Here is a 14,742-nt window from a genome sequence, read left to right as displayed (position 1 = left end):
TGACTAATCCATTAAAATTGAAAAGCGATCAAAGGTACATTTACAATCAAAGCATCTCTGCACGACTGATGTTAAGATCTAGATTAATTTAAAAAATAATTTGGAGAAATAAAACACAACAGTCCAACTTTATATGAGACAGGCTTTTGGCAAATAGGCAGACAACCATCATTTTAAAAGACGTTGCACTTTTAATGGTTGCACAGTCACAGATCTAGTCAATTTGTTTCAAAAAGCAGGTGCATGTACATGCTGCATGGATTCATTTAATAATTATCTTGTAATCAGAGTTTTTTTAAATTATATCATAATGTATATTAATTAAATTGTGTAAAATAGTTTTGATAAAACTCTTTCTCCTGAACATTCCAAGCTTTTAAATGAGTTCTGTTTACTTCTTGTTGCTGTAGTCAACATGACTGAGAGAAAAGTGGCGCTCCGTTTCTATTGGTGGTGACGAAAGGTGAGAAAAAGTATCTTCAGTGTCTTATTTCATTCATTTGGATTGTGTTATCGTCACAGGAATCCCACTTAGTATGTCCTGCAAAAGTTTCCATTACACTTGTAGCCGTTTTGTTGTGACAACACATCAGGTGGCATGCAACTAAGTATGTCTTTAGGCAAAGTGACACTTCCTTTCGTTGCCTTTGATGAGGCCGCACTGGCATACCTTTTTGTTTTTCTCAAAGTAGAAAAAAGGCTATTACTTTCTTGGGGAAGACTCATCAAAATACCAACATAGCAACATTACATGCACCTCCATGCGCCACACCTTACAAAGTTGATATGGAAAAATGTAGCTCAGTTTGAAAGGAGTTTTCTGGGTAAAGCCTGAAGGTAATTCCTCCTTTATATTGCATCAGTAAATGCAGCTGAATTTGGCAGCTATGGATTGAACTTAAAGCACAGGTTTTCATATTTGCCTACGTTTTCTTTTAGTTGTGCTGCAGAAACTCCTTAGAGGACATTTTTTACGGTGGCTGAGAAGAGCAAAACACATTTACAAATACCACAACACATTTACAAATTATTGCTTTACAAATGACCGCAAAACATTTACAAATTATTGCAACACTTTTATAAATGACCACAACACGTTTACAAATTATTGCAACAATTTTGAAAGCAAATCATCTACACTTTTTTTTTTTTTTTTCAAATGTTAAGATAGATTTACAAAGGCACATTGTAACTTTAAAAGTGTTTCCATATTTGTTCATTAGTTTTGACCTTTTGTGAAAGTGTTGCAGTAAGTTGTAAATGTGTCGTGGTATTTGTAAATGTGTTTTGCACTTTTCAGCCACTGTACATTTTCCCTTCTCACTGCCTCTGGAAGGCATTAAACGTCACCGGGACCTTTTATTACCAAATCCATGATCAGCCCAAAGTTTACTGCCCATAAAGTTTGAGAAAAGTATTTTAGGAAGTTTACATTTTAAGAAGTTTAGAAGAAAACAAAAACTCCATAATGCTGAAGCCTCCAGTAAAGTCAAATAAATGTGGGCTAATGTCAACAAAGTGCATCCAATGCATTCTGCACAATCATGCATTTACATTATTTGAAGTTTGAATGTTGATGCGGATATTTTAAGAAATTATTGGGGTAAAACAAACAGCAAAATACCCTAAATTTGAAATTCAAATTTTAGTTTCGATTTTTTTTTTTTTTAACCAAGCGTTCTAAAGAAATGACCTTACAGCCCACCTGCAGTGACAATGCAGTCCACTAGGGGGCCACCCCCCCAAATGAGGAATTCCCGGTTGATGTATTGACGTTCATGGAAGAAAAACATATAAATCAGACATTATAACGACTAATAAACAACTAAAAAAAATAAAAAATAACGACTAATATGTGGCATTGTAACAAATAACAAGAAAAACAGATGGATTGCTAATATGACACTGATTGGCAAAAAATAAATCCAGAAAAAAATTTAATAACATGCATTTTTAGTACAAATACATTGTAGTATATTAAATAGTGTACACACTTTGTACATAATTTCACATACTGTAATGTAAGTAATGTAATCCTCGATTATCAATTGTGGGATTTAATTAAATAGCCAGAGTGAGCACAATGCAAGATTTAAAATAACAATTTGTTCATTTAAAAAAAAAAAAAAAGAAGAAAAGAAATTTGGACAACACTTTTAGCTTTAAAAAGTTTGTTTTACATTCCATTTATATTTTGTGAATATAGATTTTTTTGGCAGCTTGGATAATCATTGACTTATATGAGTATGATTTCCAAGGTGTGGTATTTAAATTCAAATTGTAGTGATAACATTCCTCATCACATTGGGATCTCGCAGCAGGTATAATGGATTAGTCATTATTTGTAAAAGATTACATCTTGTCAAGCCAAATGGGAGGGGAGCGGATGTTACTAATGAGTAAATAGGGTAAAAAAAAATGTCATTAGTCTATTAAACTTTAACAGCACCAAGCAGTGACCTTTCCCCCTCAACTGGACCTGCTTATTCCAATAGAAATATTCTAATATAGAGAATACCCAAAACCTATATTCTCCTCTCACTATGTAACAGAGCAATATTTTAAAATATGCGTCACTTTTTCCCTCTGAATTTGAAACCGAGCAGCAGGGGCCCCTCATCCGACAACAGAAACATACCTGCCTGATGACGAGCTTTTTATGAATGGGTTGCAGTTGTAGGGGAAGTGGCCCAAAGGTGAGGTGATGCGGGTGACTACTGTTTTGTCACTCCATTCCTCCCTGCATTACACACCCAAAAGCTTTAAAGTTGCACAATAGACCGGATCGTTCATGAGAATGCATGCAATGTGATTGAGGGGTTTTTATGGAAAATAAATACCTGCAGATTAAAAACCACACTGTTTTGTCACAACATTTTCATTTCTCATCACCATAATTGGTGATGATAAATTTGAAGCTGATGTAAAAGGAAAAATAATTTGCTCAAAAATAGAAAAATACATCCCTTATTCAGATAAAGTGAAGGAATAGTTTTGATTAAGGATAAACTGATGACAATTGGTGATTGGTGGATAGATTGAGAGCAAAGTTAACTAAAATTAGTTCTGAAGAACCCTGCAGGTTGAGATGTTTCAAATATCAGAGAAAAACTGCTTTCATAGACTCATGGAAGGAAAGAAGTTTCTCACCCACATGACAAAGCGATTTAGCAGGATAGTGTTAAAACTTCCTGGAGACCTTTACCAATGTAAGTTTGAACAAGTTTATGGCAGAAACATCGTTTAATGCTTCACACAGCAATAAAAATGCAGCTCTGTTACCTGTCGTGTATTCAAATTGTCAGAAAATGTGCACTATTGTGAAATATGTGCTGTAATTCATACTTTTATTCCTGTAGTCTGACAGCTTAATGGTATTTCTTCAATAGGTTTTAGTTACATCTCAGTGCTGTTTTTGCCTGAATGTCTCAATGATTTAAAAAAGAAAGGAAAACAAATAAATAAAATACCGGAAGCCTACTTGGTATATACATAAATTATATGTTTGGTTTTCTTTTTATCTGATTTATGAATAAAATCTGTACAGTTATTCCTTATGTCTGATCTGTGTGACCTTTTGCTACAATTTGTTACTTGAGTTTGATACGTGATACATTGCCCTAATGGGATGGATTTGTCCACATATAGTGGTAATTTAACAGTAAATACAACAGCAGTTGCTTCCGTGATGCATGTTTACCACTCCCTGCATGTGCATGACTGAAAAGATGGATTGCAGACTAAAGACTAAAATTGTTCCATGTGTTTCATGTGAAAAAGCGAGTCCATCTTCATTGTCGTCAAATTAGTTTCTCTTTAGGGGTTTCATCTTCTGCAGAAGATTCTGGAGGCATGACATGCGTGACACTAGTGCACACGCAGGGAAAACATTTAGGAACGAAAATTGGTACCCACAATGATTCACTGAAAATAGTTTTGAAGGCTTTTCATTTACGTGAGAAGAATGCCTGAGCATTACCGCGGCTCTCATGCAAACACTATGGCAGACATGCACGCATGGATACATAACATTCAAACAAAAAAAAGGATTTTGGTCTACGTGCCCATGCCCATGCCCAGTCTGCACTTCATCAGGGTCTCCATTTGCTTGCTTGAGTGAGTTAACATACATTGGGGGTATTTGACACATGGAGATGAAAGAACAACGCTTTCCATAGTGAAATCATATGCAAAGTTTATGGGTTGGGGGGGGATCAAGGACTAATTAAATGTACATAATATACAAATATTTTAGAAAGTGTCTATTTGTACGGTTGCCGTACGGACAACCCCCGGTGCTATTGGTACGGTTACCAAAGTGCAAGTACATAGCGTCTTAGGGTTAGGTTTAGGGTGAGGTGTAGGATTAGGTTTAGGGTTAGGGTTAGGTTATAACCCAATATCGCAACAATTTTTAGGGTTAGGTGAAGGGTTAGGTTAAGGTTTAGTATTAGTCAGATGACCTAAACTGACCAATGACTGACCTATCACGTGACCTAAACTGGCCAAATAGGGGCGCTGCGTACAGATAGAATGTCAATATATTGATACGGCAACCGTACGAATAGCCACTGCCAATATTTTAAGTGCCATAAAAGTGATTGTACAAAATATATATGTATATATATTATAGTTTTTTGCTGCTTTGATTCTAACATATTACTCTTGCTTTCATGTCACAGATGTTAGTTAGTTCTACTTCAGGTGTGTGTAAGTTTTCAGGGAAATGGTCCCAAACTTTTGAGACTTTAGGTTGGTTTTTCTTCTGTTGTGCAATTCTTCTTCACAATGTGAATGGTGAAGCGACACTGCGCCCAGCAGTTCATGTATGGTACTGCAGCAAAAATGAAGCAGAAAGTGGCTGCTGGCCTGATTTTATCATGAATTTACAACATTAAACTACGCATCAATGCAAATTTTTGCAGTCCATATTATCAATTATGTTACTAATCATTTTTGCTTTATTGTATATGTTACACACATTGTGGTTTGAGCGAATCTTGAGACAGTCTATATATTTAATTCTATTTTAGTTTTTTTTTGCTCATGCTGGCAAGAATCTCTAGGTAAAACTCATATGTGAAATAAAACTGGAAGTATAAAGAACTTCCAACTTCACTGCAAAAATTGACAGCTGACACAATATCAGTGAACTTTCAATTCTTACAATATAATGGAATTCCATCAGGAGCAAATTCATTAATTAAAGAAAAAATTGAGGCAAAATACACAAAAAGTATGCAGTCATAGGAAATAGGACTACTTTCTTTCTTTGTGTTCTCTAACTATAAAACATTGAAGACTAAGATTTATGACCTCAGTGAAGCCCATTACCAGATTTAACCATTTCCACCTTATCTGAGGAATGCAAACATCACTAAGTCAACACAGGTAAACTGTGAAAACTAAGGAACAGGCTTTTCCCCATGCACTCACAGTGAAGTGCGTGGGAGAGACACTTAAGATCTGTTGCATGTGAGGCCATCACACATTTATACATACTGCTGGTGAATTAAAACAAAACAAGCAAGTGTTTATCTTAATCCCTACAGTATGTGACTCAGTCAAGGCTGTATATGGAAGGGACTTAGACAAAAAAGGAAACTCGATATTTTTCACAAGTTTCACAAATGGGGACGTGGCAGAAAGAATGTGTCACAGCAGCATACAACAGTGTAACTTAAACTGATGCTTAAATGCATAGATACATACAATCACAACCATTTTATATGACCTCTGAGCAGATGTATTTTCACTCCTTGAGGTCAAAAACCTTCACTATGTTATTTACAGTAGTTGTATCACCATGTTTGAGTGTGTTGTGTCACCCCTTGCATGGAGGAAGCATGCCGGTGCACACAACTCTGTATTTGTAAGCCAAGCAAAGACATAGTGGTGTCAATGATATGGAAATGTCATGGAGAAATGTAGTATGGAAATATACACCATCTTTGTTCACATGTTCAATGATTTTAACTCAACAAAGCTTGAAAAGCAACGGTCAGAACAATCTTTTACCTTATAGCACGTGTCAAACTCAAGGCCGAGGCGACAAATCTGAGTGTTTAGGCCCGCAGCAGCAAGCACAAAAAAGTCAGAGAAACAATGAATCATTGTGTAAATTACCAACTAATTCATTTGTAGATATCTCCAAATCAATACAAAAGTTCAATAAAATTCCACAATATTAGCAGGGCTCACGTTTTCCCCATGCTTATATCACATGATGGCAGTCATTTTTAATCTCAAATTATTAAAAGAATCCTCTTTTTAAAAAAAAAAAAAAAAAAAAAAAAATCCTGCAATTTTCTTCAAATTATTCCACAAAATTATCCCAAATTACAGAAAAATTGGTCACACAATTAAATAAATGTAAAGTTATAATTTATTTATATATACGAACAAGTGCCAACTAGAGCACAATAATGATTAAATTACTCATTGTCCCACCTTAAATTTGTGACTCACTTAAGTTCAAACCGTCCGTATTTGGCCCCTGAACTAAAATGAGTGTGACACCCCTGCCTTATAGCGTTGCCATTGTCAGCCCAGCCTTAGGACGGACGCTCATTTGTCCTCCCTTTGAGACAATCTCTATTTTCTATTTTATTTATTATATATAATAAATAAATAAATAAATTGACCTAAGGCAGTTTTTAGGCAACAATCTGGTGGACAGTTTATTGGTATAATTATTACAAGTTCTATCATAGCAACACAGAACAGGCTGCATCATGTGTGAGATGCTTCAAACAAACAGGAAAAGGAAAAGGTAAATAAGCAGGAGGGTCATGGCCTGACTAATAGTTTACTGAGCCAAAGGTCAGTCAGTTCATAGTGTTTGAAATCCTACATGAGAGCTTTATTTTAATAACTTTATTAGCATAGGAGCAAACGTCAGTAAGCGTATTATAGTGAAGATATATATTATTAGTGCATGCTAATGAATATTATGAAGATGTCACTCTGGAGGGTTCTCTGTTGGAAAACAGCTGTCAGGCATAGGATGAAATTTGTGCAGAAAATAAGGGAAGAGATTCTATTTTGGGGATCAATGTTTTCAGGAAAGCAGATTATAATTATATTATCACTAAAAAAACATTCTACCTGACCCTGAGACACTGAAAGAAACCCTTCACCACAACTTCAAAATATAGACAAAATTTGTTGTATTTTTACTCTCCCTATTCATTCTCAGTTATTTTTTCTTTAAGTCATACTGTGTTATGGATTTGCTTTTACTTTCTAATAAATATCCAGGCTTTGACAAATCCTGAAAAATGAATTGTTTGGTGTTATTGAAAAGGCTACACAACCTTTCCAACCAGAACCGAGTAAAAGCACCCATTGCCCCCTTCACAGTGCTGGATTACTTCAATCATTACTGTCAAGCAGGAGACTGACCTCTAGTGTTTCAAACTGGGTGTAAATGAGTCAACATGCTTTTTGATGCCAAAAATTAGCTTTAGGAAAGTAGAATCCATGAACAAACCCTGATTAATTATATGCACCACATACAAACCTCCAGGAAAGAGCAGGTATTACAAATGTAGGATAGGACGAAAGATTGTAATAAAAGGAACAATAAAGGAAGGAGGATAACAGTGGTGGCTAATAAACCCCTAAAGGTAGAAATAGATAGATAGATAGATAGATTGATTGATAGATAGATAGATAGATAGATAGATAGATAGATAGATAGATAGATAGATAGATAGATAGATAGATAGATAGATAGATAGATAGATAGATAGATAGATAGATAGACAATTATATACAAATACTCTCATCATATCCACTTGTACTCGACTTGCTTCAAAATCCAACTTAATCACCGACTATTTACAAATGTCTATCTTTTTTCAAGCTTTTCACTTATGGGAAAAAAAGGCATGCCAACTTTAATCTTAATGTATATATCATGTGTTTTTTACTTTACATGTTGGTGTAATGAAAATGTGTCTTGTACCTTTTATGTAATGTTTCTGTATATTTTTAACGGTCTTTATTTTTTTCTGTTCTTACATGTACTTCTTTTATGGGAATCCAATGAACAAATAAACAAATGAATAAGTAGATATAGATACAGTGTAAATACACTGTGTGACTGAATGACGGAGCCCAGTAATCCTTTAAGCCAATAAATACAGGACAGTGACACAGCTACAAAGGACAGGAGTCAAACTCGATGAGCTTTTCCTGTGTGGGTGTGGACTGTGGAGACCCTTCACTTGTCCTGTTTGCGCCGCAGTGAAAAAAAAACATGAAGAAGAATTGACAGTGAGGGAATTAGCAGTGAGAATCACTGGGTTCAGAATGATATCTTATCAGAAATGTCTCACTCTACTGAATTTGGTTCATTAATACTTTGAATAATTTGATTTAATTTTTTTCACTACTGGGATATATATTCATGATTGAAGAAGAGCTACAGAGAAAACCCATGACATCAGCTGTTACTATTACAATAACTGAAATGCTTTGGAATAAGCTTGTCCTGAGCAACTTTTGACCTTTTATTCTTCTACACTTTGGACAACTTACCACCAGAAAACCTTTCTAAAGGTTTTCTTCATCAAAACTTGCAGAGTTTCTGACCCACAGAATTAGCTACAACTGGAAAAACATCCGAAAGCGTGAATGTATGTTTGATTAAGCTTGTATTGTTTTTAAATCAACATAAACATAAAAAACATGTCTAAAATGACTCTTAAAGTACTTGTAAGACAAAATGTCAGCAGGTTGCTTTGAACACTGTAGGATTTCTGTGTTGAAAATGATGAAGACACATGATAAAGCCTCACTTGATATTCCTCAGCCCTGCGGCCCGTGGTGTTTCATGTGTATCAAAAGTTGTCTTTGTTAGTTCATCCTGTTCAAGGCCTGAAGCCTGAGAGAGGTTTTCTTTCCACAGAAATGTTTTTTTATCTCGAACATCTTGTTAAAGTTAACTTTTGAAGTTCGAACTGGAAAATGCAACACAGTAGATGCTATGTATACTTTCCTAGGAAATGAAAGGCTCGTATCATCTGTCGTGCTGAGGATTGTACCATTTTTCCAGCCTTAAAAAAAAAACGCACACAGAGGTGAACTACTAAGTGTATTGTTGCATGTCTCTTTATCTCCCACAGTATTGTGTGCCATTGGGTCTTTGTCAAGTTGAAGCTTCTAATTCCTGAGGTTAAATCCTCTTAGGATCTATGCTCTATTTTGGTTTGGTCTGTAGGGGCCTTTTTGGAAATCTGCATTAGACCAATCTTATTGGCTGGAAACACGTCGGACAGCAACATTTAGCTCAGTGAAGTTACCGTGTGACAAGGACTTTACTGTGGCTGCTGGAGGTAAGACAGCTATTTCTTATCATTTTGCACCAAAAGAAAACAAGTAAGAAACTTTCTTTAATAGTGTGTTGTTGTATTGTGTTCGTACATGTACTCATTTTGGTTCATTTGTATGTTTGATGTATGTTTGCTTTTCAAAGGAGGCTAGGTTTGCTTTATGATGTCAAAGTTTTGTGGACGTCAAAACACAAAATATCAAATAGAAAATGTTCTCTCTGGTTTTAACATTTCACTTAAAATGAGTCAAACGAGCATATTTTTAGTTAGACACTAGGTTTTTCTTGAAGAAATTCAGACACAACATCCTTTGTTCATGGCAGAACTAATAAAAAACATGAGGGTTCATTGTATCATTAGCTCTTCATTGGGACTACAGTGCAGACAGGAAGAAGATTCTTTGCTCATTAAACCAAAAAGGACAGACTTTTTAATCCAATCAGATATCGGGGCTACATTCATCATAGTGTTAATTATTGCCTAAAATAATATTACACCAGGACACAAAAGCAGCACCAGTGGATCACCCCAAAATAAAATACAGACTCTGATCTGACTTCACACGAATAGTCTGATGTTATCAGCATACTACAACAGCTGTCGCCTAAAATTTCCAGTAGCTTTACCATAGATATAGATATAGAAGCTTTATTGTCATAAGACAATACAACAAAAATATAAATGTAGGAAAGCAGTGAAAACCTGAATACACTGCTTGTTATATCATCATTCTGCACTCTTAGAATTTGAGAGTAGCTCGATTTGTTTTGCTTTGTGTTTCATTTCCTTAGTTACAACCTCCATCCTCTTCATCTTCAAACAATAGCTACGGAGGCTAACAGCAAACCAACACAGATTTGTTATAGTTGAGTAATCCTCTTAGACTGCATTAATGTAATTAAAATAATGGGAGTCACTTTGTACTAAGTAGATTTATCAAAGTGCTAAGGTAGCTTATGTGGTAGGAAACATGCAACTATAGGATAAAACTGACAAAAGCAACCTTGCTTATTACATACAGGTTACTTCTGGGAAATGACCTCACTGTGTTTTAATTTGTCTCTCTTCTTTGTTTGGCAGATCATTTCTCAGAAAAAATGTCTAACAACAGGCTGATTGAACAGGAAGAATATGCGACCCAGACAGGTACGTAGACATTAAAATTCACGTAATACTTGCACGTTTGTGTTAAGATAAATTGTGAAAACATAAACGGGGATTGCAATAATCATCAAATTGAAACATCTAATCTATTCTAAAACAATGAATAACATACGTGTCCCCGTGTGTTTACCCCCAAAAGGGCCAAAGGGAGTCATTAATGACTGGAGGAGGTTCAAGCTGGAAAGTATGGACCAGGAAAAACTGGCTCCAGCAAAAAAGGAACTGCTCAGACAGATGACGTCCCCGAGCCAGCCTAAAGACGACTCCAGAGCAAACCTTAACCGCAAGGTAACACCAACAAGCATCTGTGCTTCACATCAGACTGATGTTTCCAAACGGAGAAGACACACCTCACATTTGATTTGAATTGTGTAAAAAAAAAATGTTTTTAAGTGAACGGCTAAGAACCTCTATCCATAATTAATACAGCACAAACATTACTAATAGTTAGGGATGCACCGATACCAAGGTGTGTACTTGTACTTTTCCAAAAATTATCTGATGCCACTGACCTAATTGTACTCTCAACCAATACTTAATAATTAATCAATATGCTAGTTTGGTTCGTGAAAGGACAAAGTCAGCTGTGTGGAAATATTTTAAGGTCAATAAGAGTGAAATAAAAGAGCAATATGAGCAAAATTGTGTTTTACATTATTAATCCTCACATAATTTTTTTTTTTTAACATTGTTAAGCTGTATTGGTGAGTAAGTACTTCATCTAATATATTATTTCTTACACTTTATATTGTATCAACATAATGATGAAACTGTCATAGATTTTACAGAGCACATTATTGTATTGTGACGTATTTTTGCATATAAATCAAATATGTTTTTTTTCTTAAGTCATTATTTACTGTACTTTGTTGCATGTGTTTAACCAGTTAAAAGTATTTTTTTCTCCTTAAGTTATTCTCTGGGAAGATTACAGTGTGGCTAAAGTCTTACTTTATATACCAGCAAAGAAGCTATATATATATATATATATATATATATATATATATATATATATATATATATATATATGTTGTCACAGTATCCACATGTTAAAGGGACACTTTTAAAGTGATGTCAGAGTTACAAAAAAATCTCATGACAGTCAAATGATGCACCAGGATGTTCATTCTGTGGGACTTAAGAACCTAATGAGTTTAAGAGTAGGATAATGCTATATAAGGAACTTTACAGGACATTTAAAGCAAGTACAACACTTGTGTAGCTGTGTGTTCTTAGGGGTTTAGTGTAACTATTTACAGATGACTTACTCAGGGTTTTTGTTTACCCTTGAATCTTTATACATGATTCTATAGGGGATTTATATATGTTATTAATATATGGCAGATGTCTTAAAGACTAACTACAATATTGTCTTCTAATATCAGATCCATCTTTATTCATAAAAAAACACGTTTCATACAAAAAAATGCAGCTCAAAGTGCTTTTACAAAGTTAAAAAGTTACTTTGTTGTATCTTCTGGTTTATCCTCTTTGGTGTCTGCATGGTTGTTGTTGTTTTGTTTTCTGTTACTTATTCCTACAGTTTGTTTTTGTCTGTTTTGAGGTTGTTGTTTTTTCCTGAAGTCTGAAAATTAAAAAATGGTTACGTAGTAGGAAAGCTCTACAATCATTTTACTGTAGTGTGTTGGCTTAAATTAATACAAACTAAGATCAACTTGAACTGCAAAGTCCGTCAATTGAAGAAATGTTTCTTTTCAACTATTTATAGATGAGTGTCCAGGAGTACGAGCTGCTAAAGGAGGAGGATGAAGGATGTCTCAAAACGTACAGACGGCGATGCATGCAGGAGATGCATGAAAAGCTCAGCTTTGGGCCCAAGTTTGAAGGTGTCCATGATCTGGACAGTGGAGAGGCCTTCCTCGAGGTCATTGAAAAGGAACATCACAGCACGGTGGTGGTGGTCCACATCTACAAAACGGGTGTCAAAGGTTGTGAGGAGCTAAACCACTGCCTGGACTGCCTGGCTACTGAGTACCCCACCGTAAAGTTCTGCAGGATCGATGCCGTAGCATCTGGTGCAGCGGAGCGCTTCTCGGATGAATTTTTACCTACTCTGCTGGTCTACAAGGCTGGAGATCTGCTGGGAAACTTCCTTGCCTGCACACAGCATCTAAATGAGGAGTTCTTTGCCACAGATGTGGAGGCGTTCCTCAATAGTTACGGCCTGTTGCCAGAGAAAGAGCTGCCTGCAGTGGAAGACGAAGAAGAAAATGAAATAGAGTAAATATGGTGTTGTTTCACTGCAACAGAGCAGAAAATACTCCTAAAAAAGACTGTTTAATTGATAAAACATGCTGTACTTTGCTATTTAAAAAACCCTTAAAGTTGCACTATAGCTCATCAGGGTAGCATTCGACTTTAAAGATCATGGAATTATTCTTCAAAGCTATAAAGAAACACTAGCTCATGATTGTTGAATGAGAAAATGGCTGTATATTACCATGAAATTAGACATGATTGTAAATATATAAATACATCCTGCATATTTACATATATTATAACAAAACCCCAGGCATATATATAACTCATTTTATTCCAAACCTTCAACAGTATCAACCTGTAAAGCTGTAAAATCATGTTGATGGGAATCAGTGAGAGAAAATACATTGTATTGTAAGTAAGCCTTTAAATGATGAAAAGGTGTTGGTGTTTGAGTTCTTCCTGCAATTTCTCACTAATTCCTTTTTTTTTTTTTTTTTTTTTTTGAGAAATAATGTTGAAAAAAATTGTCCTCAAACCTTGTTTTAGTCAATAAAATGTGAACAGGGAAAATAAATGTCCAGTGAATTTTAGGTTTGTTTTATTTTCTTAACTGACAAAGTAAAAGTAACTGTGATTGCGTTAGAGATTAGCTCCTTGTCCAGGGTTTGCCATTTTTGAACTCCAAATTATAGAGCAAAACGGTGAAATATCACATTATTAGATTCATGTTTTTAAAATAATCTTCTGAGAGTTTTGCTAAATCTTTTCGTTTTAGTCTAAGAAATTTAAGAAAGAACATTTGTCCAGATTTGACTCTCTTATGAACCGAGTTGGTATAAATATGTATGAAGTATGAAGTAAAATAACTGATAACCCGATATATTTATTAATGTTAGTACTGATATATCCTGTTTAAATAGAAGTACTGTTACTTGATTGAAATTGTACTCAAGTACAAGTAAGTCATACATAAAATACTCAGGTACGAGTAAAACGTAGCTCAATTAAATAGTACTTAAAGTAACACCCACGTTTATTTTAGGTAATAAATCTTGCCACGGTTCCTGTGTAAACATCTCATGTATAAAGTTAAAAAGATAAAGATGAAATCTTGCACAATTAGAATCAAATTTATTTTCCATGAAGGCATCTGAATAAAATAAAAGGTTTGTCAAAATGTACAATTGTTTTTTTAAAATAAAAAACACCAATGAATTCAATTCAAAATAATGAAAAAAAACATTCTCAGGCTGAAATGCGGCATTTGATGCTGTTTTGACGCGGTTCATTACGTTTAATCTGGTTGGTTGGCTATTTGATGTGATGCATTTGATCGTTGTCTTGGTATTTCATTTTTTGTTGTTTCACAATGTCTGTTAATTATTTTAAAACGAGAAACAATAATTTTCTCAGTAACAGTTGGGTGTAGAAATGTAACAAATTACTTTGCTTCTTTTAAAACATATGTACAAGTAAAACTACTGATTTGAAAATATGCTCCAAAAACTACGAGTACCCATAAGAGCAACTCAATTACAGTAACGTGAGTACTTGTAATCCGTAACTTTCACCTCTGTAAAATGGTAGCTAAATCCCTTTTTTTTTTTTTTTTTTTATTAAAAAAAATTTAAATAAAAAGCACTTCCAAACCCAATCCAAATTGTAGACTCTTCTGTGGCTTCCAGCAAGTCAAATCCAGTAAACGTTGACATATTGCCTGCAAAGAATCGTTTGCCTCCTAATGACTTGTCAAGCAAAAACAACAGAACTGTGACATGCTACCATTTGTTTCTGCGGATGTACATGTGTTTATGATTCTCTAATACCACTTCAGGCACGAATCACATCGTCTTCAGCTGGTAATGGCTCATATTCACACAGTGGCGTGTCTAGGGTTTATCAAAACCTTTTGTAGTGTATCCCACAAGTGTTTCTGGAAATAGAGACTTTCTTGAGCTGTTCAAACTTGACTGAGAGTTTCTGGTTTGGACAACAGAGCTATCAACATGAGGGGAAT

General features: G+C 34.9%; 1 protein-coding gene across 1 annotated transcript; it reads left to right on the top strand.

Annotated features, from left to right (window-relative positions):
* Positions 1-9,067: 9,067 nt before the first annotated feature.
* On the top strand, positions 9,068-12,931 carry pdcb (phosducin b). Its single transcript, XM_028445677.1, has 4 exons — positions 9,068-9,341; positions 10,419-10,484; positions 10,642-10,790; positions 12,232-12,931. Exons 2-4 carry the CDS (start codon positions 10,436-10,438, stop codon positions 12,745-12,747), a joined length of 714 nt encoding a protein of 237 aa, XP_028301478.1. The 5' UTR covers positions 9,068-9,341; positions 10,419-10,435; the 3' UTR covers positions 12,748-12,931.
* The last annotated feature ends 1,811 nt before the right edge of the window (positions 12,932-14,742 follow it).

The sequence above is a fragment of the Gouania willdenowi genome, chromosome 4 (genome assembly GCF_900634775.1).
Source record: "Gouania willdenowi chromosome 4, fGouWil2.1, whole genome shotgun sequence".
NCBI classification, from domain to species: domain Eukaryota; kingdom Metazoa; phylum Chordata; class Actinopteri; order Blenniiformes; family Gobiesocidae; genus Gouania; species Gouania willdenowi.
Note: the sequence above shows the minus strand (reverse complement) of the source record. Positions and strands in the feature narration are given on the sequence as shown.

What these genes read in the sequence shown, in the direction of transcription:
- pdcb (XM_028445677.1), top strand. Translation starts at nt 10,436, where the DNA reads ATGTCTAACAACAGGCTGATTGAACAGGAAGAATATGCGACCCAGACA. An exon ending in AGAATATGCGACCCAGACAG is followed by an intron (nt 10,485 to 10,641) that starts GTACGTAGACAT and finishes TACCCCCAAAAG; the next exon opens with GGCCAAAGGGAGTCATTAAT. An exon ending in GAGCAAACCTTAACCGCAAG is followed by an intron (nt 10,791 to 12,231) that starts GTAACACCAACA and finishes AACTATTTATAG; the next exon opens with ATGAGTGTCCAGGAGTACGA.